General features: G+C 41.5%; 1 protein-coding gene across 2 annotated transcripts; it reads right to left on the bottom strand.

The window, feature by feature from the left end:
- Positions 1 to 701: 701 nt before the first annotated feature.
- On the bottom strand, positions 702 to 27016 carry rab11fip5a (RAB11 family interacting protein 5a (class I)). 2 transcript variants are annotated; one of them, XM_085143300.1, is made up of 6 exons: positions 26332 to 27016; positions 11265 to 11776; positions 10198 to 10783; positions 4746 to 7172; positions 3153 to 3297; positions 702 to 1436 (listed from the first exon to the last, which is right to left on the bottom strand). In XM_085143300.1, the coding sequence occupies exons 1-6, from the start codon at positions 26706 to 26708 to the stop codon at positions 1179 to 1181; spliced, it is 4305 nt and encodes a 1434-aa protein (XP_084999426.1). In that variant the 5' UTR covers positions 26709 to 27016; the 3' UTR covers positions 702 to 1178. The 2 variants fall into 2 exon arrangements, with proteins under 2 accessions (XP_084999426.1, XP_084999427.1); XM_085143301.1 differs by having other exon boundaries at positions 4746 to 6899; positions 26332 to 27015.
- Positions 27017 to 27048: the final 32 nt, after the last annotated feature.

Raw genomic sequence — 27048 nt, 5'->3', positions numbered from 1 at the left:
TTTGCCTTTTTAGTTCACTTTGCATGATTTCTATTTGACGATTTCTTCCTTCCTTCCAGATAGCCAGACTTTTGAGATCATTTCAATCAGGTCTCAACTTGCAGAGACTTGAAACTTTCCCTCTGTTGGAGGAAATGTTATGGTGCCTTTGTTATTTGTTAGCGGTGTTTCCATTGCGTACTGCAGCGGCTGCTGTTGGCGCGTCATTCTGACTCTATACACGGGGCTCAAAAAGCCAAATCCAACATAAACTTTCACAGGTTTTACACATGAACTCCAGACAATGCAGGAGAAACTAGGTTAGGGGATTGCCCAGTGAACTGCTCAATGCACAGGAGATACTGCTGCAAATACTCAATGTAGTTTTTCCTTCAAATGTCAGGATTTTTAGTCTCTTTATGTCATTTTTGGCTTTTGAACTGGCAATTGAGCTAGCAACATCTCATTGCACTCCATAAAATGGCAACATTTTCTGTTAATGAGCTACTATGACATGTAACAAGACAACAAAATGCTCACCCTGATCGATCGTGTCTTGAGAGGCTTAATGCGTCTTTGATTTTCATGCCAAAAATAGCTGAAACAATGTCTGCCTTGAAAGAGGGGAATCAATCTACCACTTGACTGTATGCTGAAAAAAGGCCAACAACTGATGGACTAAATATGCAAAACCACCAGTACGTCTCTTCAGGTTGCTCTGCTCAAGCTACAAAGCTGCAACACTCATGAGGAAGTGTTGGTGTCGTTTCATCTCGAGTGAGGATATAGTCGGATAAACGTCATGTGGACTGAAACCCTACAATTTTCTCTCTTTTGTGATAAGGTGATAGAAGTGACAGGTGAGGTGAGAAGGAAAATTAATTGTTTTTACAATCAAGATCCCAAAATTGAAGCATCTGGGTTTTTTAAACCCACCATCTGGCTTTGTGAACCTGAAAACAACCTGAGGACGCGCGCGCTACATTCATAAAACCACTCAGACCAAACCCTTCACCGAGGACGTGTTTCAGTACAGTAAAGCATGCCAGCTGGAAAACGTCGCCTCGACATCTCTCAGTGCCTAAATATTTGTATCAAAAAAGACAGCATAGCAGTGAAAAGACTAAAGAGCTGTTGTGGAGGTTAGAGTGAACGGATGCAACGTGAACTGCAAACCCTCTACCCCCCGCCTGAATTCGTCACTTGAATTTGGAGCGCACTTGCAGGAGGGTGGGCTTCTGCTCCATGATGCGCACCAGCAGTGTGTCAATGTAGTCCTCCAAATCTTTGACCTGCGGCTTCAGTTTCCTCAGCTCCGTCTCCCGCTTGGCCAGCAAATGTTTCTGACGTTCATACTCCCCCTTCTGCCTCTCCAGCTCCGCCTCGCGTTGCACCAGCAGGTTGACCAGTTCGCTGTGGGTCAGGTGGTAGTATGACCCCGCTCCTTCTGTCAGTGACTTAAGACAAAAAGAAAAACAAAAGGACAAGAAAGAAATATTAATTTAACAGGTACAGCCTTGTGTCTTCTCATTGCACTCATTACAGAATGAGATTCAGGAGTTACCTAGCTACCTTGTAGAAAGGAAGTCAAGCTTCCTGGAGATCTCAAAACAAGTTTCTCAAGGTTCAACTACAGGCCCTGCTTTTTTCCCCCATTTTTATAAAGAATATTGCGAAGGACATGTCTGTTCCTGAACTGCACCTTTATACAGATGATATAATACCCTACTCAGATAGCTCTTCTCTAAGTCAGGCCATTTAGGAGATCCAGACTGCTTTTGAACTGCTGCAGCCATCATTGCCTGGTTTGAAGTTGCTTCTTAATACTAAGGAAACAAAACCTTGCTGTTCACTCCCAGATCTCGACAGTGGCGAGGACTATACTGCCTCACAGCAAGAAGGTCCTGCGTTTGAATCCACTTATTGGTTGGGGCGCTTCCGTGTTCAGGTTCTCCTTGAGGTTTTTCTCTGAGTGCTAGGGCTTCCTCCCACACTCCAAAGACATCCTGGTTATTCTAAGCTGCCTGTAAATGTGAATGGGAGCATGAATGCCTTTTTTCTGTCTGTTAGCCCTCTTCATAGACACTCCACCCCTACCCCCTTCTCCCAACCTTAAACTGGATTAGTGGGGAAAAAAAATAATGAAATATCCCAGATCTCAAATAATCTCGGTATTCATACGCTAGGAGAAGACTTAGTGTAAAAAGGGTAATCCTACAAATACACACGTGTCTTGCTGGATGATAGACTTTTCTTTAACATCATATTGTGTACACACTGGTTTTTCTATTATCAGAATAGGGCCTTTTTTTAAATTTAGCACTCAGGAAAACACTCGGACATAATATGTTTTTAAAGGTTTTCATTATTATGATTATATTATTTGTTCTAGACTTCGTGTATCACAGTTATTTGTATTTCATATCAAATTCATTGTCCAGTACACATTCCCATGTATTTTATGGTCTAGACCAGCAGTCCCCAACCCCCAGGCCTCGGACCGGTACCGGTCCGTGAGTTGTTTGGTACCGGGCCACAAGAGTTGAGGCTCAGGTGTGAAATGTATAGTTTTCAGGGTTTTTATCGGTTTTCAGCGTTATTTTGTTATCGTTTACTCGGTTTTCCCTGGTCTTTTCACGTGTGTGATGAATAAATTTTCTTTTTTTCGGTACCGGTACTAGTTTTATTTTGTTGTATTTATCTGCGACACCTTAAAGGCCGGTCGGTAAAAATATTGTCAGGCATAAACCGGTCCGTGGCGCAAAAAAGGTTGGGGACCGCTGGTCTAGACAACGTCACTGGTATAACTATAATAACAAATCCGTACTGGATAAGCGCTCCCTTTTTATCTCTTTATTTACTTAACATTACAAAAAGCTACTATGATCTTCACTACTTTATATATCTCCTCATTAGGGCACTGAGTTTTTGTTGTTATGTGTTTTTAAGGTAGCAGGACCTGGTTCTCTTATTTTGCACTGTGTTCATGGAATAACTTTCAGAGGACACTAAAGCTGAATGCGTTCGTCTCGCTGGGAGAGTTCAGAACTCTTATAAAATCTTCTGTTACTACAAGGTACAATTCTTATAACGTAAGCTATTTTATTTTATGTTAGTAGTTTATTTCAATTTACATTCTTTATCCTATGTTAGATTTTTGTCAAACACTGTACCTTCTTCCTTTCGCCCTCCTGCTCCGTCAGCTGGCTGCTCCTTCCGTGGTGGATGGTGGACTTTAGCTTCTCCAGGCCTGTGGCCAGCACTGACCGCTTCTCCTCAGCCTGCATGGCAGTGGGCAGGGGCTTCACTGGGTGGGGGCTGGATGTGACAAGACATACACACAGTCACACCACCACACTTGATACAACACCGCTCTCGGACTCTTATATTTTATATGAAGTTTTTTTCAGTTGAGGTCAGGTGAAAAACCCGGTTGCCATACTGGAGTTCCACAACTCTTGGATATATATAACTTAAAAAAAAGCCAACTATGCTTCAACAATATACATCAGGACTATTTCTGCATGTGAAATGATGATTGCAGCTACATTAACAATAACCCAGGATTCTACAATATAAGTGTAATACTGGATTCTAGCACTTCAGCCCCAAACATCTTCTTAATAAACTAATGTAAGAAACCCAATCATCAGAACACAGAAGTTTTACATCGTCTTACATCAGCCACATGGTGGCCGTGAGGAGCTATAGGCTGACAATAGTGCATTTTACTAGGGCCACAAGTGACCCTTTATTGACCCTTTCTGAAAATCACCAAAACCTTACTGTAACGAACAGAGACAAGAAAACCGTCTTGCTGCTTTGTTACACTGATTTGCATGAAGGGCAACAAACAGCCAAAAACTAGCCCTCTATTTGAGTCAGCTTAAAGGATCTTCTGAAACTCTACAGTTGACCTACAGTCATAGGAAATCTGAGTCGACTTGCTGCACTTTCATACTCTCAATCAGCAATAAATCTTTCTTTATTCCAGGTATTGCAGATTAAGCTGTTATTTGAACGCAACAGATTGGCCTGTGGACCTCCAGGGTGACATCAGGTGCTTAAGGACTCCTTGCTTTAAGTGATTAAGACCAGAGGAGGTTAGACAGGTGTAAGATGTCTTATTAAAAGAAGTAATGGTGAAAATTGAAAAGACATTAAAAACCGAGAGACTTAATTGGATGCACTGGTGCAATCAATCATGTAGAATTGAATTAAATATGTTATTACCCGGAGGTGGAAAGGAAATGCTACCAGTGACAAAACAACACCTTTAGTGTCTTGCAAAAAAAAAAAAAAGCCTGTTTTTTGGTTGAGATTTTGGCAAATGAGCATGGCTGTGTGAGAACTCTAGCTGGCCCTGTGGGGAAAGGGGAGGTATGTGAGTGTTTGTGTGCGTTGTGCATGTGAGTGTGTGTATTCGAAAGGGAGTTGGAGGTGTGTGGTAGGAAATGGGGCAAAATAATAACTGCTAATTGGCCTGAGGCTTTTTTTCCCCTCCCGTTACCACAGCCAGGACACATGAAAGACACCTACAGAAGAGTTCTGTTAACACCAATGTTGTTGTGTGTGTGTTTTAACAAAGTGAAGAAAAAAGGGAAGATCACACCACAAGGATGAGACAGGATGTGCAGTTGGCGCAGAGGAAAAGCAGGCGGAAGCAGAGCGCCAGAAGGAGACCAAAGAGATGACAGGATAGAAATTTCTGCAAGTAGTCCTTCCTCTTCACCTCGTCACTAAGCACTGAGCATGTGCAACCTCACCTGTTCTGCTGACTGGCTGCCTGCTGCTGCTGCTCTGCCTCCTGTTGCAGTGGCATTGGCGCTGTGGCTTGCGTTGAGCTGGGCGGTAACCTCGCTGAAGCGTTGGCAAAGGGAGAGAAGGTAGAAAGCGCTACAGGGGAGCAAATACTTTCAGGAGCAAGAGAAGGAGCAAAGGAAATCAGAGAGGGAAGGTCGGGGCCTGGCTGAGACGAGGTGGAACCCTGTACCCCGCCAGGATCACTACCAAAAGAGGGTAGGAGGAGCTCGTCGAAGGGAGTTGCCAGTGTGCCCTCAGACTGGGAGCGGTGTAGTGTAACATTCTGTGTAGGAGCGCATATCGAGGACGTAGCATCCGAGACCTCACCAGCACTCTTCAGATTACAGCTCATAAAAGAGTCCGGCTGTGCTGCGGGGAATGATTGCAAGTCTCCTATTGGGAAGGTTGGCTCAAGAGTCGTCGTCTTGTCCTGAGCAGCTTGGGGAGATGCTTCAGATTTGTCAGTTTCCCCGATTTCCCCATTAGATAACTTGGATGCATTTGTAGAATCCATTAAGCCCAAAGCAGCATCTGCAGTTGTTTTAACATCCTTCAACTGCATCGTCTCATTTGGCTCAGAGACGCTGGAACTTTTGGAGGAAGAGTGAGACACGCAGGTTTGGTAATCCTGCGAGTCAATACTGACATTCAGACTTTGGAGAAAGCTGCTGGAGCTCTGATCAGATATCCGTCTGTGCAACTGAGTGTCATCAAAGTCTTGGCTAGGACTGTTTGCAATCTGACTGATGTTGAGTAAATCACCAAGGCTGCTAAATGGCACATTGGGGCTAACATCCTGGCCTGCTAAATGAGCCCTCTCAAAGGGTTCAACCAATGAAGCCTGCTTGACATCAGGGGAGGAGGTTGTGATGTGTAATGATGGTAGTGTGGAGGATCTTTCTTGATCTGGTGTTGCAGGATTCCTCACTTTTATATTATCGTCTTTAGAGCCATCATTTAAATCTTTAGAAAAATCCTCTATAGAGACCTTTAAATCATTTATGTTTCTTTCTTGCCCTACATTGTCCGACTGTGAAAAGACGATGGACTTTAGTTGTGGTTTAGAGAGTTCAGGCAACAAGTCAGGGTATACAATATTAGAATTGTTACGTGTTTCAGCATCTGCACCATCAATTCCTATCTCCTTTGTGATTGATGGATTTGGATGCCCAAGTACTGTGGACTGCGGTGCCAAAGACCCTGCTGAACCACTCAAGTCTACCTTTCCGCTATCCTTAAGCTCAATAACAGTTTGATGAACAACATCAACTAAAGATAGATCATTTGACCTGTAAGTAGTGTCATCTTCAGATTCTGAGCCCATTTTATTTTTTACATCCGTTGACCCAAATATGTTGCTTTCAGTGTCTTCAAATGAGGATGCAGAGACTTTATCAGAATAAGAGGAAACACATGACAGAAAATCCTCTTCTGCTGAACTGCCGAGACCTGAAGAACTAGGATCTGGAGAGCTGCTGCTGAGTTGTACAGACGGGGTGCGGCAAGGAGCTCGACTCATGTTAGTGTCGGGTATTTCACTGGTAGCGCTGGCGTCCTGATTAGTTTCAGAGCAAGTGTTCAGTTTCAGAGAGTTAGTGGAAGTATTTAAAGTTACATCATTGTGCTCAAAACTTCTGTGTTCTGGGATTGTTTCAAGGAATTGTGGGAAAGTGTTAAGGTAATGCATGTTAGTGTTGGTCACTTGGCTGACGAGCTGATGAGAATGCAGTGCATCAGTCACATTTGTGTTTCGATTGGCTTTATTATTGCAGTGTTCCAGCAGATGGTCGCTGGGTGGTTTTTGCTGCGTTTTGCAGCCTGTGGAGAGATCCTCAGGAGACTGCAGCCTGCCAGCTGCAAATGCTTCAAAGGATTCGTCCCACTCTGAATCCGGTTCCACACTGCTAACAGACATAAAAGGGTTGGATGACTTCTTGAGTAACGGTTTCTTTCCTTCCACGAGAGTTAGAGGAAGTCCTCTCATCCCAGCTTTGGTGACCTCTGTGCTGCTTGCATCAGCATCAGTGAAGGATTCCTCGGCAGCTGAGTTGCCGTGGGTGAGGACAGAGTTAGAGTTACTCGGCTGTGGAAAGAGTTGAGCTATAGGGGGCCGGGAACTGGAAAGATAGGGCAGAGGAGGCAGTGTAGGTTTAAGTTGCTGAGTGGTTATCATGTCTTCATAGAAAGGGTTGTGCTGGATTAGAGAAAAGAAAGGGTTGGATTGTGATATAGGGGGTGGTGAGGTCGGTGAGTGGCAGAAAGGGTTAGTACGGTGCAGGTTTGGAACCATGGAGGTATGCTCTACAAGGGGACCCAAAGGGTGGTGACTAGGTGGAAGAGGTGGTAAGTGGGGATCAGTGCTGGGTTCTAATTTAGGTGAGACCACCAGGCTGTGAAAGGAAGGCACACAGTCCTCTTGATTAGTTTGGATCATTCACACAGAATAACCGCACCCTGAAGAGGGCTTTTATATCTGAAATCACGATTTAAAGAACATACTTTTACAGAGTGCTCACATGAATCAAATCAGTTGAAGCTGCAGTCCCCTTTATTCTTTAAAACCACTACTAATTAGTGTATAAACTGAAGTTGAAGAGTTTCCACACACAATTTGATCCGGGCAACACACATCAAAAAGCTGCAGCAAAGCAAACATAATGTCAAAAAACAAAAACATGAAAAAAAACATGACTCACTTTAAAAATAGTATTCTAGAAGTAGAGTTGCAAAGAGGTTGGTAATCGCAACCTCTAACAGTGCATGATAGTATTAAGAAATTGAGAGAATCATATTGGGAACGTCCAACTGCTGTAATCATCTACTATAAAAATCTATAAAAACCTTTAAAAAAGCACGTTGTTACCGTATTTTCCGCAAGGTAAAAGGTGCACTTAAAATCCTTTAATTTTCTCAAAAATCGTCAGTGCGCCTTATGTATGGTAAGCTACCAAGCCGCACCGCTTGATGGATTGTCGGAGCATTACGGCTACCATAGTCAGGAGCCTCGCGGAGTAATCTGGGTCCTATAGTCAAATAAACACTGAGGCACACCGAGAGTTAAAAACTGTCTAAATTCTTTCATCTTTAATAAAATGATCAGCGTTGCTGCTTTACTAGGTGTAACAATTAAGTTTAACATCCTGGCATCCATGAAAACAGGATTTATTAAATTTAACAAAGTTAGAAGTTAGCAGAATGTTAGCAGGAAGTTAGCTCACTGCTTTCGCTTACCTAAACATGATATACCATTTTCTGACTGAGAGATTTCTGGAAAAAAATTAAAACTATCACTCTGCTCTGCTCTGCTATCACTTGCAAAACAAATAAAGATAGAAAACTACACAGCAGTGACATTTGTAGGGTTACTGAAGTTGGGCTAGCTGGTATATAATGCTGTGCTACGTGATCACTAGCGACACAGCTATGTTAGCATAACATAAACACTGGAGGATGAACGCTAACTTTTTTCCACTTGATAAAAGTTCCCGAGGGTTTTTGACAAATGCAATCGCATGGAAAGATGCTGTAAATGGACCAAACTTCAGTCAGGAGAACGACTGAGATAATCCATCCACAATGCGAGGTTAGTCATTAATGTAAGATAAGATAACCTTTATTAGTCCCACACGTGGGAAATTTGTTTTGTTACAGCAGTGGACAGTGCAAAGTTACATAGCAAAAATGATAAAAAATTATAAGGCGTTTAATGCGCCTTATAATCCGGTGTGCCTTATGTATGAAAACAGACCCGTCCATCGACAGTGCGCCTTATAATCCGGTGGGCCTTATGGTCCGAAAAATACGGTAAGTAAGACTTTCCGTTCCAGGTACACTTCATTGAAGACTTTAATTGAAAAAGTTGAATTAAACAACAGATATTACTTTTTAATTGTTGACATCAGTCATATGCATGTACGTGTCTTCACGTCTTCCATTCAAACACTTTGCATCTAAAACATTAATGGCCGTCTCTTCTCTGCTTTCATTGGCCCTTCATGTAATAATTTGCGAGAAAAGTTGACGGAGCTAGGTGTAGTCATTGCTTAGCGCTAACTGCACCAACTTGGCACCTTTCTCAACTCCAGTATCTAAAAGCATGTGGGTGCGTAGGCTGTGAAAATGTATAGTTACAGAGGCAGCAGAAAGGCCCTGTGTGTACTATGGTCCAGAATAGCTGACCCCTTACTTCTACAAGCAGGTGCTTATCTGGCCAATATTTTGTTTACACTCGGTGTATGAAAATATTACGACATCGACTTCTTTTTTTCCCCCCACCTTGGTTAAGTAAATTGATTTTAAAAAATTAAAATCATGAGTTTTGGGAGACCTGAATGAAAGATTAATAATGTATTTACTACTATTTACCACTGACAGCAGTGCAGAAAGTGCAGTAAGGCCTGTGACACCCCCAAAATAAATTACCCACTTAAATATGCACTTGTGTTAGAAGTAGATATAAAATAAGACGGGGTTTTCTTCCCCCACTTTCTCCCTGCCCACACACACACACACACAACCTGTAATAGGAGAATGATTTCTTTTTCCCAGCTCACATCATCATCTTTCCAATGAAATGAACATTATTACTGAAGCATATTACAGCGTGCACAAGGCTGAAAGTTGACAGAGCTAATTTCACAAGAGCAGCTCCCCTCCTCCATCTGCACTGCAGATACCTGCTGTAACCAGAGACTGAAACCAGGAGGGATATGTGCAAAGCTGGAAGCAACTTCTAGCTGTGATGCTGGTGCACAGGACGTAAACATCTACGCCGTCATTTAACCCTCCTGTGAATGGGTTTAAGTTACGCTTTTGCTGCACCGTGAGCATCATCGGTTTAAGCAAATAGTGGTAGACAACAGATATTGTGCAATGTCACGCCAAATGAGGTGCTCAACAGGAAATGGAGTGCTAATTTAGCGCCAGGAAGGAAGTCTGTTTCACTGCTACTCTGTTTGTCAAAGCCTGTCACTGCTAGCCTCTGTCGTAGCTTGGTTGCCATGTCTGGTGGCAGTGGCCTGTACTCACTGGCTGCATCTGGCAACCTGCACTAGAGAGGAAATAAAATGCCCATTTAAAGATTTTATCTAGTAATACTAGGGTAACACCGCTATAACACTTTCTGTTACTCGAACACGCATTTGCATTCTGCTCTGCTGCCAAAATATCATCTTACACATCAAAAACATTCTTTGATGCCCTTATGATTGCTAAAGTAAGATAAAACGTATACGGGTCACATGCAATTACGCACCTCACTCTGTGAGTAATGATACTGGAAGTCTAAACGTGCAGGTACAAACTCTCAGCAGGCACTTCGTTTTTGGTTGCTTTTGACCTTCTTCATTCAAATAATATTTGTACCAAAGGTTTAAACTGGTCGGACGTCTTCTCTGTGATCAGTGTGTATCTCACCTGGGTTTACTCTGTGACTCCTTTGATCCAAACCATCCCCTTTGTTTCTCGTCAGTTGCGGCATGGGCCCGCTCGCACTCATCCTTGGGCTGACTCTGTCCTTTCCCCGCATGAGAGAAAAAGTTCCTCCTCTGCTTTTTCCCCTGGATGTCCCCCGCCTCCAAAGTGGAAGCAGAGGACCATGACGTGGCTTCTGTCGGAGCAGCCTGTCCCAGCCGCTCCTCGTTTTCACCCAGCATCGGGCCGCTTTTCTCCAGAGCCGCAGCTATGGCTGCTTTTTCCTCCTCGCCAGGCTTGTCAAAGGACCAGCGGCGCCCATCTCCCACACCTCCTTTAGGGAGATCTATGGAGGCCTGCTGACTGAGGTTCTGTAGAGACACGGAGAGAGGCATAGACTTCTGCAACAGTCCCAGGCCTAAAGAACCTGCAGGTTTTCCTGAGCCTGGGGCCTGGGGCTGCATGTTGTAAGAATGGCTTCCGTTGATGCAAACAGTGGGCTGAGGCACTGCAATGGTGATCTCACCGGCCTCATCACCGAACTCGCATTTGAGAGACGAAGACTTGGGCGACGTGTTTGCTGTGTGCTCTGCAAATCATGGCGAGGAGGAGGGAATGGAAGAAAATTGAGAAGAGAGGAAAACATATGACTTTACTCGATTAAACTTCAGCTGGTAAAGCCTTGTTGACATTTTCCTGACAATGTCTTTCAAAACAGAGCTGATCGGTGTTTCTGGCAGACAAAGGTGTCAATGAAAGTTTACCCGCGATTGCAGAATCTTTTCTAGAAACCGTGCTTCGTAGTGCAGCTTTTTAAACCCTGCTCTCCCTCGTGGTGATGTAATAGTGTAGATGAGATTTCAGGGAGCACAACTATCAAGAAATAGAACTTCCACATGTATAATTTTAACTTAAAGTCTATGTGACATTTACAGAATAACCTCGAAAACTCTTGCTTACAAATATTTCTGTTCCTTTGGTTGAAACACAGCAGCTAACAAATCCATGTTCTAGACATCATCATACAAGAAGAATATTTCACTTTGATACTAAAGTGACAACAAGCTCACCTGGGCTGTTATCTGCTGTCAGGTTGCTGCTGTTACTGGGCGAGTTAGAGAGATCGGACACCACCACGCTGATACCGGCCGTGGGACTGAGGCTCCCACCCCGTGACGATGACTCGCTGCTCTCCGAGCCCAGAGACGTGCTGGACCGAGTGTCGGACGATTTTCGCAACTTTCCCCTCAAAAAGAAAGTTCTCATCTTGCTCCTCCGGACCTCGCCCCCTTCGTCGTCCTCATAATCCTCCTCTCCGCCTCCGTCGCTAGGAAGTCTTTGGCGCATGCGGTACAAAGAGCCATACCCACTCGGCAGGACGGCCGAAGAGGAGTCCTCGTCGCTGGATCTCCTCTTGCCTTTCATGCGCTCCTTCAGCTTGCTGAAGGTGGAGGCGCCCTTATCTTTGATGACAAGGTCGTACATGCTAGCTGTCAGGTTGTCGCGGGTGAACTGGATGGTGACTTGAATGTCTCCCCGTTCCTTCTCCTTCTTCCCCGTCTTCGAGTTGAGCCTGTACCACCTGCGACAGAAAAGAATCCATTTGCATGATTAACACACAAACACTATCACTCTCTAGTGAAAAGGCGTGTGAAAAGAAGTGAAAAGAAGCTGTATTATAGCATATTCAAATGTGCTGCTTTTCACTAGTTCATATCATCTTAAAGTATGTGTGTTCTGACTATCAGCAAAGACTTATTTTTTATAGCTTCATGTTATTTGATACTTAAACCGGGCTTCTGTGCTTGCCCGGAAAAGAGCTGCAGAGTGCGAGGAACTATTTTGTGCACCTGTGGTTCCAGGTGCTCGTCACGAATCTGACAGCTGACTAAATCCAGAACAACCTCCTGAGAAAATATATTATGCATCATATTGAAAAATGCACAGGTGCATCTTTTTTCGCTGTCAATAAAAATCCAAACACAGAGCTGAAATGTTCTGGTGTTGATTACTCTTCTTACTATAGTAACAACAAGTCAAAGTGCTTTCGTGACGAATCACATCAACAATTAGTTCGCCACTGAGTGCAGCCATGAAGCAGTGTGAATGACTGTATTGTGATCATGAATGGGGCTAATCTGACCTCGCACAGGGTAACAGGGTGTGTGAGTGTCTGCGACCTACTAATACCAAACAGCTGTGTGTCCTGACATACCATAATACCCTGGGGGGGGGGCCCTTGTTTTTGTTGTCAGGGCCGGTGAGCAAGAACAATGAAGTAAAACAATGCTCACTTCTGATGTAACACTCAGCGCCCCACATGAGTATGAAGGCCTTAAAAGTGTGTGGAACGGTGCCACCAAGTTCACTGCACTGTGACTCATAGGAAAGTCTCATCTGATCTGTAGTGACTGGTTTAAAAAAAATTTAATGAGTGAGAAAAATTCCCCAGTTAGCATAAATATGCTGCCAACGGGAAGTTGTCAGCTCTGTCAGGAAGACAAACAAACAGGCCTCAAACAGGTATCTGCTTATAGATTTTTCACTTCCTGTGCTACTGGGTGGCTACATTATTATAAACCTCACACCTCCACCGCATCGTCTCTTTATTCATATGTGCATTACGAAGCTGAGGGGCAAATACGTAACCAAAGTGAACATTCACCATTGTTCTGAGAAAGACTACAGACATCCATAGATATATATATGGATAAAGCAGGGTATCCACACTCTATATTCAAGCTCCATTTGGAGAGACAGAAATACTTTCTTTGTCAAGTAAACAACTATTTTCATATCTTTTGAAATATTCAGACAACTTAAGCTGGTGTTGTGATATAATATATAAATTTGAGTCTTTTTAAACAGAATTCATTGCAGGAAACGTTAAATAACGGTCATTAACTAAATTAAGTGTGCTTACATGTAATTTTCTGATTGCATTAAGTGCTTGTGAAACTTCTTATTGCACAAATGACAAAACAGGATGTTAATAAGGTTGTCGAAATTGCTTCATGACCAACTACAAATGTTCTCTTCTGTTGAGTAAACAAGAAAATCTAAATGTCGTGCACTGGAAACTCAAACGTTCAACTGAGGAAAGTTACAAGAACAGAGGTTTAAGAATCAAAGGCAAAACATGAAAGCTCCAACATGAAAGAAAACGGGGACTACCCCACTCGGGTATGAGAAAGGAACCTCACACATTCGCCTTCTTAAAAACCAGAAAGCTTTTTATTTCTCCCCCACGGGATCCCTTCCTTTTTTCTCTAAACCTCCACTGTGACTCTGCAGAAACACTGAAGTTGAAAATTAACATGGGTCACAATATGCTGCATTGTTGCAACATTGTGGCACCGGTTTAGCATGCTGTCATGCTAACATCATGTAGGTATAAATGTACAGTACAGTTTAGAATGTAATTCAATTGATACTTAAAGTATAACCTATAATGTTAAAATAGCAGGGATTATTCTCGTCAGTGACCTCCTGACCCAGTATGAACCTTCCCGATCCCTCAGGTCATCTGGATCCATTTTTTTTATCAGTTCCCAGAGTCAGAACCAGACACGGAAAAGCTGCATTCAGCTTTTATGCTCCATATATCTGGAACAAACTCCCAGAAAGCCTCAGATCAGCTGAAACACTCAGTTTATTTAAATCCAGGTTGAAGACTCATCTGTTCTCAGCTGCATTTGAATAAAACACCAAATCCACACTGTTAAGCTTAAATTTCAAAACTTACATTTTAACTACTGATTTTATCTACTGTCCTGATTTTATCTACTGTTTTTTTAATCAATTTTAAATAATGTTTTTTATTTGTTTTGTTCTTTAATGTCTCTGTAAAGCACTTTGAATCACCTTGTTGTTGAATTGTGCTATATAAATAAACTTGCCTTGCCTTTTAAAAACAGGAATAAATAACACAAAATAAGAAATATAAACTGACAAAATTAAACCTATTAGCAAAACTGCATATTCACAAAAATGCATTTTCACTATTCAGTTATGGCTTGATAGTATAAAATAATGTAATTATGCTATGTTTTTTTTTTCAAAAGTCCAAAATAACACTATATTACATAGCTAAGGTATGATATTAGGAATCCGCGAGTTTGTCTGTGAATTTCCGATTCTGTGGTAGCGCACTTGGTGCTTGCTTAAAGTTAAGGAGTTTTTTTCGCTGTAAAAAGAAGTTTTCTTCCCACGTAGTGAACAGCGGACGTTAATGTTTTTGTCACTTTTTATGGAATCAAACTCAAAGTAAGGTCGGTACTTCCACGCTTTAAACGCTGCACGCTCATACTCTCTCCCGCACTCGATATATTATCCATTGTTGATCTGCACACAGCTGTTGCCATGAACGTCGCACTCGCTTACATCATTGTCATGAGACACTTGCAAAAAAAATAAAATAAAATAAAAATCACGGTTTTAGTAACACAGTAATGCAGCGTATTTACGGGAAAGTAACTAACCTAATTACCTTTTTTGCAATAGTAATCCCTTACTTTACTCATTACTTGAAAAAAGTAATCGGAATACAGTAACGCGTTTACTGCCCATCGCTGGTATATAGTAGTGCTATTTCTTAAATTTCTGTATCATATTGTATTATTTAATTACTTTTGTCTGTTACTGTCTTGGAGCAACTGTAACCCACATCATTTTCCTAGGGATTAATAAAGTATTCTGACTCTGATTGCAGAGTGGTTTGGATTACTTGCTGCTGAAATCTTAGATTACCCAAGGGTGTAAATATATGCTGCACATGTATGCTGCTAGTAAAAAGCTGCAGAGGCCAAGAATGAAAACTTTGTGGGGGGCTTGTTTCTATTTAGAGAACAAGGTGCACAGCACTACAAGACATTAATAACACATTCAACAGTCAGGGTTGTTATCTTCGCTTAATGCCAATAGGCAAAAAATGCTTAGCCTATGAGATAAACACATACTTATGAGACAAATTAGCATTTGTCAGCTTACCAAGCTCCATCAGTCCAAGAAGCAAGACTGGAGAGGATTTAGTTTTAGACTGAAATGTTGAAAAACTGACTTAAAAAAAAATATTAAGATTTAGAGTTAGTAATTAAAGCGTAAATAAGTGTTTTAAATGCCTACAGCACCTGGTCAAAATGTAACATTATATTGAAGACACAATATAATGGAGAGAAAAAAAAAAGACTGGAGTAGGACTGACAGACTCATAAACCCAACATGAAATCATCCAAATCTAATCAGAATACCAGACTCTGTTCTCTTCAATAGGGATAGGTATCAAAAACCGGTTCTTGTTGAGAGCCGGTTCCCACCGTTTCAATTCCTTGGAATTGTTTGCCATTTTTGCCAATGATTCCCTTATCGATTCCAGTCGCCCCGAATGACGTCACCACGTTGCGGAGCGTCATTTACCTGGCAGGAAACACGGCGGCTCAAATGCTCAAAAGTTTGATTATACTTTACGAGAACGGATGACAACAGGGCAACTTGCAATACTTGCAAAGTAGATATTTCATTTAAGGGATGAAACACTACGAATATGCAAAAGCATTTGCTCACAAAACACGCGATGACCTTAAATGAATGTCATGTTTTTAATTCCGCTCCGGACTCGTGAATCTCAACCCAGCAGCAGCGGTAACGTTTGCACGTCCTCTCCCGTTAATGCGGCAGGTAAATAATCAACTAACAGTGCATATTATGTTAGCGCGATCTGCCTTATTACAAAACCTGCCATTACTGTGCGTTTAGGTGACCATGATGAGACAGACAGAGTCTGGCTCAGATGCTGGCAGTTCTCACTGCAGTCTACCGGTAGCGTCTCCTTTCAGGCCAGGATAGACGAATGTCACCGAGCAGTGACTAAGTTTGTGGTAAAGGCCTTGCACCCATTTGCCACAGCAGATGCCCCCGATTTTTGGTAAGTGAATGTGTTTAATTGTAGGCAGGGACATTACTGAATATTCTTGTGCAATTGCTACAGAATAATTTATGTTATACTTTGTTATTGCTGCAGAAGAATATTTATTTTATTATTTTACATTTACAAATGTTTTTCCTGGGATCCTGTGACACCCCATTGAAGAGCCATAGGCTGGATCTCTTAAGATCTCACTGCTGGGTTTGTAAGGCCATGTTACTCCTAAATTTCTATCTTGTTCAAAGAGAAGATATAAAACAAAGTTCTAAGCTAATCAACCTTAGTGTTCTCCTTTTTTAAAAAGAATCGATAAAGAATCGAATCGTTAAACAGAATCGAAAATGGAATCGGAATCGTGAAAATCTTATCAATACTCATCCCTACTCTTCAACCAATCTTCTGTTTGATTACAGACGAACAGAGACAGGAAAGTCGTTTCTGGCAACAACACTGGCGTAATAGTAGGCTGCAGAGAAGAAATAACACAAGTCATATAATTCACTGCACAGCCTGTTATGTAATCATCATCGTCCTGCCTCAGACCTCAAGTTCAGCCCTGAAAACATGGTAACACCCAAGAAGAATGTCACTGAAAACAATTAGTAAAACAACTCTAAAAGTCAAACTCCAAGAGGCACGACTAATGAGCAGGTGGAGCTCGGCGTATAAGGAGAGAGGAATGCTTTTTACGGCCCGAGAACAAGAGAACTATACCTCAAAGAAATCAGGCAACAATGGAAATCTGCCACTTGAGCACGTTGTTTTCATTAACGAACCAGATATCATTCACACACATGAAAAAGGCGTAGGCGGGAGCAGCACTCCAATAAAGCAAGTACATACAGCCTATAAGCCTGGGTCTTATGTTTCTACGTTTGCTGAATGATGAGTTTGAGGCTGATTTAGTCTAATCCAGATAAAGTATTTATATTGGCGCGTTTCATTAAGACAAATCCTGTTAAGGGATTATCGAGCAACATGTCAACAAAGTCAATTTCTCAGCTCTGAACTTGTCTATTTCCTTTTCAATGTTTGGAGCCAAGACAGATTTTTGTGTGGGCTCAATCTCCTGTCACTAATATTATGTCTCAAACGCCTGTTAGGTGTGGTTTCAAATTTCACATCGACGTGTCAACAATAGTATCGGTCCTCCTCCTGGCACGTCAGCCGAGGTGGGGTTCACATTCCAAACACAGGGCCAGGGAAGCTATGCAAGGTTTCCTCAGGGATACTTAGTACTACAACCACATCACTAACATTACAAGGATTGTAATTCATTAGAAATATGTACATCTTTCTCTAAACCTGCACACATTTTGTGCCTTTGTCTTCTCAAAATAACATTTCTAACTGGTCATATAAAAATAAAGAAGTTGCAAAATACTTAAAAGGCCACGCACAGTTCCGTTGTACGTGCACCTGTTCTTGCCTGATGCATGACTAAGCCTGACAATAATAAATGCAAACAACAAGTAAAACACACAAGAGGCCCAAATACAGAAACTGCAAAAGAGACAAAAGCACCAACCTACATTTTGTAGCCCACATACTCAGGCAGAGCACAGCCTGCTACTGAAGAGGAGCCAGTTTCCCAAAAGCATCATCCCACACAGAAACTCTATAGTTCACCAAGGCCATCGTGCAAACACGGTTTTCGTTATAAGCACTAAGTGAAAACACAATAAAGATGGAAAATGTTCTTCTCGTTTTTGGGAACTTGTGGAAGTCTAAACAGGCTTTTAATTGTCATAAGAGAGGGAAAAATGCCATTCCAGAGCTGCAGAGCATAACTACATATCTGCTTCCCCATCTTGGGAAAACAGGAAATCACAACACTCCACCCCATCCCAGCAACACACCACCATCTCCTCAATCTCCCTGATCTACCACAGAGCAGACAGGAAGATGTTCCCACTCTGAAGCTGCTGTCTTATTGCAGACTTCAACTTACAGGCTATATGTCAATCCCTAGAAACCACCCTTCGGAGCAGACGAGAGCTGAAATTACAACACAAGTAGGCTATCAACTCGTTTCATCCAGAGTGTAGTCGGCCTCTGTGAGCCTCTGTGGTATCGGGGCCAGACACAAGAGTGAAATGAAATCACTGCCAAGGGCGTGTGAGCTGTGGAACTTAGCAGCACATGATTTAACAAATATGTTGGCATTTAAGGTCGTATCGCTCTCTTCTTCTCTTTTTTTTTTTTTTGCGTTTATCTAGCAGACGCATCAGACAGGTTTCAGTTTCAGGGAGTACTCTCCGGGGACACGAGTGCAGAGTGCATCTTGCACTACAACTTTAGAAAACACAAGCAAGTGAAGAAACTTTGTCACTTCTCAAACAGTCTGTCACATTTAGAAATGAAGCTAGCAGCTTTTCTAGCAGCTCTGGAGGGCTGTGCTCATGCTAACGCACAAGGACTTCAGTAGATGAGAGTATTTTTGAAACAAAAACCTTGACCAAACTTTCCAACACACTACAAACTGCTATATTACAGCGTAATGCAAAAAAAAAAAAAAAAACCCACAAGGTTTTCTTTTTAACAATACTGTTAGGAATCTTCATCAATGTTCAGCTCTAGTAGGGATTTTCTGTTGGGGGGCAAAAAGGTAAGAAAAGGGTCAACTTTTTATCCAAAATGATGAAATGATTCAGCAGAAAATTCATAAAATAATGAACAATTAAAAACAAAGGATATAGTGAAAAAAATACAGCAGTCAATGGTCTTCAACAATGATAGCAGACCATCACCTCCATATCATATCCAAGTGCATAAAAAAGGATGTAAGCGGTGTTGTTCATTTGAGTTACCAACTGAACACTTCCCATTACACCTTTCTGAATTAATTAGGCCAACAAGCCCTTCAGGAATACTGTGGGTAATACTGGTAATATGCCCTGGATTCCTGCTTCCTCAGCAGAAGAAGCAGACAGGCTGTGAGACCCAAACCACATTCCACATCTGGATGTTATGAGCGAAAAACCTACCGACCAACTTCCCTCCCAATTCTTTAAAACCACATAGCCGCAGATACACATTAGGGATAAATGAGTGATAAATAAACCTGGAAATGAATGCTCGTTGTATAACAGCTAGATAGACTGCAATAACAGACAGAAAAAAAGAATGCACAATAAAAGAAAATGCAAAATAAAAATAAATGCAGATTACAGAATACTAACGCAGGCTATGCCAAATAATACATTGTAATCGGGTTTTAAGCTATATCTACAAGAGTCAGGCACTAATATGCAAGGCCACCAGAAGACATCCAAGAACATTTTTTGCAATGAAAAGTTTGCCACATTCTTGCCACCACTGCGTTCCAGTGTTTCAGTCTGAAAAGCAGCCGAAATGTCACGCTCGAGTCTGCCAGCTTTCCAAGGTTTATGTACAACAACTACCATTAAATATCTAAGTACCGAGTAAGAAAGAAGCAAATGAGAAGAAAATTAGGCAACAGAGCTAAGACTTTCAGGACGGGGGACTCAATGGGAAACTTAAGCAATCGGGCATGTATAACTTTTCCCTATCATCTTTCAATAAACTGTATTTGCCTCCTGAATGACTACTTAACTCACCAGTGATGCTCTGCAAGTAACAAAGAGATATTCACTACAGATTAACTCACATTATCTAACCCCTTAAATTACCTTAGTTTAATCACATCACTACTCATTACGTTCATCATAAAAAAATTAAAATCAGGGGATTGTTCATCGACTTACGTAGAGTCTAATAAACTTAAGAGATTTCTCATGATTCCAAATGTAATTTGGTCATCAAGGAAAAGCAAGAATGTTTGCATTTTTAGTTTAAAGTAGTGATTACACTTCAATCTTGACAAAAAGCAAGCATTAGCTATAAATACCAACTCCAAAGGTACCCCTCACTGCCACTGTTAGTAACCACTATACTGATGACATTATACAATATGCCACACTATGGCACAATGCTAATACTAGAGAGGAGCTAACCTGGCATCACTTTAAAATAACTTTACATTAGCAGTTAGCTATTTGACTAGCTAGAAGTACACAAAAAGGCAGCAATGTTAGCTGACCTAGATCTGGAAGCAAGTCAACCTCATCTAGCAATTGTGGCCTGCTACAAAATATTAGCAAACAAAACAGCAGTCATCCTCTATGTGCGCCTCCTCTCCTTTACTTTCTGGCTTTGTTGAACACAACCAGATGGTCTGATGAGATTTTTATGATGTAGAGACACACTGCCTCTCCATCACTCAGGAACATATCCCTCAAACGACCAGTGGACTCCTGCATACTCGGCTATCTGTATAATCTATACAGATTATTGTCTAAAAAATCTCCATGGAAAATTTTCCCAGAAAGCCATGCTACATTTATATTATCTAGGGTGACTTAACAGGTCACACTGTTATATAACTTTTAATGTCCATTAGACTAGATTTTCTCCAGCTTGTAGCTACTGAAAGTCTGTTGGCTCTTAGCAGAGGATTTTTCTGGATGTACATCTCTCTCTCACACACACACAGAAATAAACACACCATCTTCCTGCCTCACTCAGCAAATAGACGTTCAGCTCTCAGGCCTGAAACAACATCACAGATTTTCTTCCTACACATATACAACAGGGCAGGGAACTGTGACAGAGAGCCGATACAAAGAAGAAGTTGTAAAGCACCAAATCTAAATATATAATCTTAGCACAACAAGAAGCACTGAACCAGTAAAGAATCACTGGCAGGCAGCAAACAATAAATAAATAAATAACTGAATAAAAGAGCTGACATTTATACTCTTGGGAAGAAACTTGATTATAAAGGAAACCTGAATATGGCAAATCTGATAATCAGCAAAAGCCTGGCAAAATGAATTTTCTGTTAACAACATGGGTTCCCTGCTATTCATGCTGCACTGGCAGGGCCTTTGTAGCGTCTTCCTGACAGACCCAGTAGGGGAATTCACCGAACGCCCACCTTTCCCGTAATCTGCTCTACACCAATAATGCAAAATGCAAATATGCTGTGGTCACTCTTTTGAGGGAAGATCCACTTCTATCTTTGTTTCTTGAAAAAAAATTACTGAAGGAGGAACATATTTGATATGTTTTCTTTTACTTCTTTCATTGCTAACTATGAATATGAACTGTGTTTTTAATACTCTTACATACTTGTGTAAGGCTTCTCTGTTACTACAAAAAGTTACCGAACCTAGAGTGCTTATTGATTGAAATTGCCTCAGTTTTCACTGTAGGCAACAGCAAATTTACTTTCACAATAGATTCATGATTTAACATTTTGCAGTCTTACAATGATGCATATTCAAACTAAAATAAAAGGTGAAAATCTCATTTAAACCAGTTACTAGATATATTTGATGTATTTAAAAAATTCATTACCATTGATTTTGTCATGAATTAGGAACAAGTCAAGGTACTAAACACCGTTTTAGTACCAACTTGGTCATTTTGTACCCTTCAACAAATTTGATACCTCTTTGAATATTTGAGCAATTAATATTGAAACTCTACTACCAGTAAACACTTGATTTTGATAGCTTTTCTTAATTTGTTAAGCTAGCAATAGATAACTAGCTTAAGCTAACATTAGCTACATGATAAGGTTGAAAACATTGTCACTATGGGACTTTTTCTTTTAGCTGACTTGTTTAAAGAAATTAAACCAACACATGCACTTGATGACACATACATACAAGACAAACTGGCAGCATCTTTATTGGTTTTATACAAAAATATGGTATAACACTTTTATTAAAGCATTAAGCTAGCCAGTCCTGGTGAAACAGAAGCTAGCAAGTAATGCAACCTTTCTGACTTACTGACACAATAATGTAGCTAATTTGTTTAATGACATATTCCTTGAAGTAACAATTGTGCTACTCAGTTAAATGTATCAGAGGTTGCAACTCATGTTAAAGATAAACACTTGGTTAAATTCATTACCAACACTTTTCCTCTCGCATTCTTGGGTTTTAAAAAGGCAAGTAAGACTCCATCTACGTCAAAAGGCTCAGCTCAAAGCGAAGTCCTGTGTTAATGTTGAATTAGAAGTTGTTTATCGATTCCTTTTTAACAGAATTACAAGGCAAGTCAAATGAGCAGAGTTAACTCATGCAGTCCAATATAAATGCGTCCAAATTTAAAGCTCATTCCTCATTTCCACTCACTGACTGGAACATGCTGATTCAGAAGTACACTGTATGGAAAATGATGAATCCTGCAGACAATAAAAGTCAGAAAATAGGGTGGCTGGGGGGGTAGAAATATACAGTGTGACGCTTCAAACTCTTCCAAAGGGCTGACTATTAAAATCTGTAAAGTCACAGATGCACACCTTGCTTCTTAACCTCTGCTAAAATAATTACAAGGCTGTTGTCACTGCATTATTCTGTTTTCCCATTAAATTGCATGGCAGTCTAAAAGGAAAGGTCACTTTTAATCTCGTTTCATGGTTGTTGAGTGAGTTGAAAAGCTACCGGTTCTCTTTCTAACCTTATGTAAGCCGTTTATCAGTCGTACTTTCAGCATGTTTTTATTATCAGATTTTACTGCCATCATTTATGTTTCCCTCTGGATTTGATCACCATCCAAAAAAAAAACTCAACACAAACAGCACACCTGAGGAAACCAATTTTGCATTGTGTATGTCAAACTAGACTTCTCGTCTTTCTCGTGCTCATTTTCCTTAAAAATATTTGAATATTGTCACCTTAATGATCGTATATGTATTCAAACCTCGATGCATGACTTGCCAGCTGCACAATATGGCTCAAATCTCCGTTTTATCACATTAATTATTTCTCTACAAAAACCATATGGAAAATATAGAAAATGTATACAACGAATGGAAAGTTACATAAAATGATCAACCTGATGACAAAATATTCTCCAAAGCAGAAGATCACAGTAATGATGGAGAGGGGTATGTTAAGTGTCAAGCATCAACTGTCAACTCAAACTGAATATTAATAAACTGAGCTGTTTTGTCCCATTATCACTGTAACACTTTATTTTCTGGTTTCGACAAACAGTTCAGTTCAATTTGGCTTTGAACTTTAGGGTTGCATTCGGAAGGGCATTCGGCATAAGCTCTGCCAAATCAAGCATGCGGAGCGTCCCGCTGTGGTGACCCCTTGTGAAGAGGGAGCTGCCAAAAGTAGCTACTACATTTAACAGGGTTCTATCAAAACACAATCTACTGAAGTTGTTCATTAGTTATGATCACTAGCGTGTACAGCACTGTACGAAAAACATGTCAACAATAACACAGTTTGACTTGAAGAAAAATTGTATTTTTGTACCAACAAGGTGATTCCCAAAGAGCTATTAGCCGAAAACTTTGTATATCTCAGCATGGTGTGCAATTTGAAAAAGAAACTAGACAAGTGAAGGCAAAAAGAAAAAGTAGTAAGCCTAAAAAACAAAAGAAAACCCATCTTGAACAGTATTTGAAAACAATATTCTTCAGTTGGTCCATCTACTGTTTGAGGAATTCCAGTGTACGCAAGAACTGAGCTTAAAAGCAGTGGCGAGAGGTCCTAGAGAGTGACGAATCTTAATATTAGTACATTAATATGTATAAGGGAGTTAGGAGAGGGACACAACAGTGAGCGTCTACAGCAATCTGTAAAACACAGTGGAGGCTTAGTCATGGTTTGAAGCTGCATCTCAGTCAGTGGTGTCGGAGAACTTGTAAAAACTGATGTAAATATGAACACACAAAGTAATGTCAGATTTTAATGCACCATGCAATATCGGTTTTGAATGCAGCTGATTGGCTACAGCTTCATTTTTAAGCATGGAATTGATTCCAAGCATATGGACAACACAGTAAAAGCATACCTTGATAGAAAAACACACAATGGACACTGTCAGTCATGGATTGGCCTCCAGTGTGGGATCATCTTGACAGAATGAAACAAACAGTAGCTAAAATCTAAAGAAGAGCTTTGGAAGACCTTCCAGAAGCCTGGTGAACTATTCCTGAAAACTTCCTAAAGAGAGCTGCCTAAGTGAATTCAGACTATGTTGAAGAAGAAGTAAGTAAGTCATACCAAATATTGACTATCAAGCTTTTTAGAATTGTACAAACTGTGCTTTTGATTTACATACTGTATTTCCATGTATGTTTGCACATTTCAAAATGCACCTATTTCATAAAAAATAACAGGCAGTTCAAGACTTTTGCACAGTACTGTGAATCTCTTATTAGCTTATCTGTACTTCGCTAGCTTCCATATTTGTTAGACAAAGCTCTTATGCGAGTTTTTGTTTGGATCAAACTACAGCAAGTTCTGCAGAAAACACATTAACATGCAGCAAACAAATACTACTTTTCTCAGAACGAGAATAGCCATTATCCTACAAAATGAAAAGCCAATACACTGGGGGTGGGGGGGGGGGTGGGGTTGTTGTAATAACCTTACAATGCCTAATACGACCAGAGGCTTACAGTAGTAGCTAGTAGTTGGAAGTATCTTTTTAAAATGACCAAACTTTTCCATTTGTTCTAAGTTCCTGTTTGAACATTTCCCATGATTTAATGCAACGGTAGTCAGAACATACAGGTTCTGATTGTGTAGCAAAACTCAGAGAACAGGGAGCGAGCAGATGCTGAATACCTTCAGCCTGCAGGTAGCCTTTCTTGTCTTTAAATTATACACGCATTGGCTGGGTATAGTGTTTTGGTGTTGGAAGAATAAGAAGAAAAGTCTAATTATAAGCTTTTTTTATGTATCAAAGTCAACTATTGTAAATTGTCGTGTTCAAATGTTTGTTTTGGGGGGTCTTTTGCAAACCCTCTAGCATATATTTTCTCTTCAGTAGCAAAGACGAGAATTGAAGCTGGAAGCTTTGAAAGCTGCTGGTGTTGCTAATAACCAGTGAACATTCACTGAATCCCACGTGAAGACACTGAATGTACCACAGCACCAAACTGCTGACACATCATCATCATCACAGGCTGGCTCTAACCTTCAAGCGACCAGCTCCAACAGGGCCGACTGGAGGAGACTTGCTCCCCTTTCGTCTCAAATTCATGGCTCTGTTTGACTGAAAGCACACTTAGGTCAAGTGGCAGTCACTTAAAAGATTTTTTTTTAAAAACTGCTTCATGTGGCATTTTGTTAGCCAACATGACAAAACATAACATCTTTTAGTGTGGTGTCAGCATGATGGGGCAAGATCATGTACCAGTTCTGAGTAGCACTTATTGCTACTGTCAGATATAACAACTGGACTTACTTTTTTATTGACCCTGGTTTGGTAGATGAAAAGTAGAAAGGATGCTCGTCAAGTTTTGGAGCAGTGGTATGAACACGCAAGTGGTAGGAAAACCTTTAGGTATCCAAAACCTTCCTGTAAATGTCAGGTCTTTTGCTAAAAGTGCCTTTGAACCATCAGTGCAAAACCCACCTTTTTATCTAACAGCTAACTGCTTATGTGCCATTATTACTCAACCTACAAATGTCACACATTTCGATATTCTCTGAAGGTGTTGAAAGGTGTTATCAACAAAAAAAGAAAAGCTCCTGTTTGCACCAGAGATGCACAAAAAAAGATTTCTGTTACCATGAAAAAGAAACAAAAGGATTCATCCAAAGATTTATCACCAAACTTCCTGCTGTAGTGGGCGGGGCTTGTGTGAAACAGCATGTTATTGCTAAAAATACCTTGAAGCTTTATTGGGATCATGTAACTGTTGGTTAATCCCTGGATTTGGGACAAGCATTAATCCATCTCTACGCCACTCTATGCCTCAGCTATGGGGAAACAACAGTTGTTGTTGGTGGTTTTTTTCTTTTCTAAAGAACCGACCGCAAGCAGCTGATGATGTAAACATTGTGGAGGATGTGAGGTTTGCAGAAGTTGTAGGGGAGCCTTGAGCCTCAGTGGGGAGTGCGCTGATGGTTGCTAAGAGTTAGTTTGGTCTGTCTGTGGGAGGAGGGAGGGTGTGTCTGCAGGGCCCTGATGCAGCACCAGAGATTTGACAGCTGTGTTTGTATCTAACAACAAACTGTGTGGCGAGTTAAACGGGACAAAAAGCGGACTGGTCAAGAAAAACACCCTTGACGGGTTCAAGGGATATGGGGAAATTAGATAAAACAACAACACGTGAAAGCATATCCACGCAGCTTTTTTGCCACACTGTAGCAGGTTCTCGTACTAAAAACACACACACAACTATTACAAGCGGAGACAGTTGGACTTACTCGTTTTTCACGCATCTACTTTCGAGAAAGACTTTATCCAGAGGGATCACAGCCTGTCCGAGAAACACGTCCAGCCCAATGAGCGCCCTGTGCATCACCGTCAGGATTAGCTCGCAGCTCCCAGCCGGGTATCCGCTCTGCCCGCCGCTCTCCAGCACACCGGGCTGCAGCTCGAACGAGCACTCCTCCTTCCACTCCGGCTCGGTCGTCTTCTCCGCCACGCCGGTCGAGTACTTCTCCTTCCCGACCTGGATGATGGTGTACACATCGCTTGTGCCGTGCTTGCCCTTGCCCCGTAAGCCCCTGCCTCTCAGAACCGTCACCTGGACGTGTGTCGGTACCCATTTCTGGTCCTCCGGTACGTTTAGCGAGGACATGTCCGTCCCCCCACCTCCTCCCTCCAGACAGACAGAACGACAAACCGACCGGCTGCGCACACACCGAGAGAGAGAGAGCGAAGGGAGGTGGTGGTGTCCGCCGCTTCCTCCCGGTTCTGGTTGTGCACAGTCACATCAGCTCCGAGGTCGTCGGCGGGCGGTGCCGCATTATGGCCGTCTGGCGTCTCTACAAAGTTGCCGTGGTTGCCGGTTGTTTCGTGCCCCGGCTGCTCCTGCGATTCTTCAGTCTGCTCTGCGGCAGCAGCAGCGTCCGTCCCTGCCTCTCTCCCCCTGCCGCACGGGCCTGTCTGCGGCCAGCGACGTCACGCCTCTCTATCCT

This window comes from Neolamprologus multifasciatus, chromosome 19, assembly GCF_963576455.1.
Source record: "Neolamprologus multifasciatus chromosome 19, fNeoMul1.2, whole genome shotgun sequence".
Taxonomy (NCBI): domain Eukaryota; kingdom Metazoa; phylum Chordata; class Actinopteri; order Cichliformes; family Cichlidae; genus Neolamprologus; species Neolamprologus multifasciatus.
This window is presented reverse-complemented; position numbering and strand designations above follow the sequence as displayed.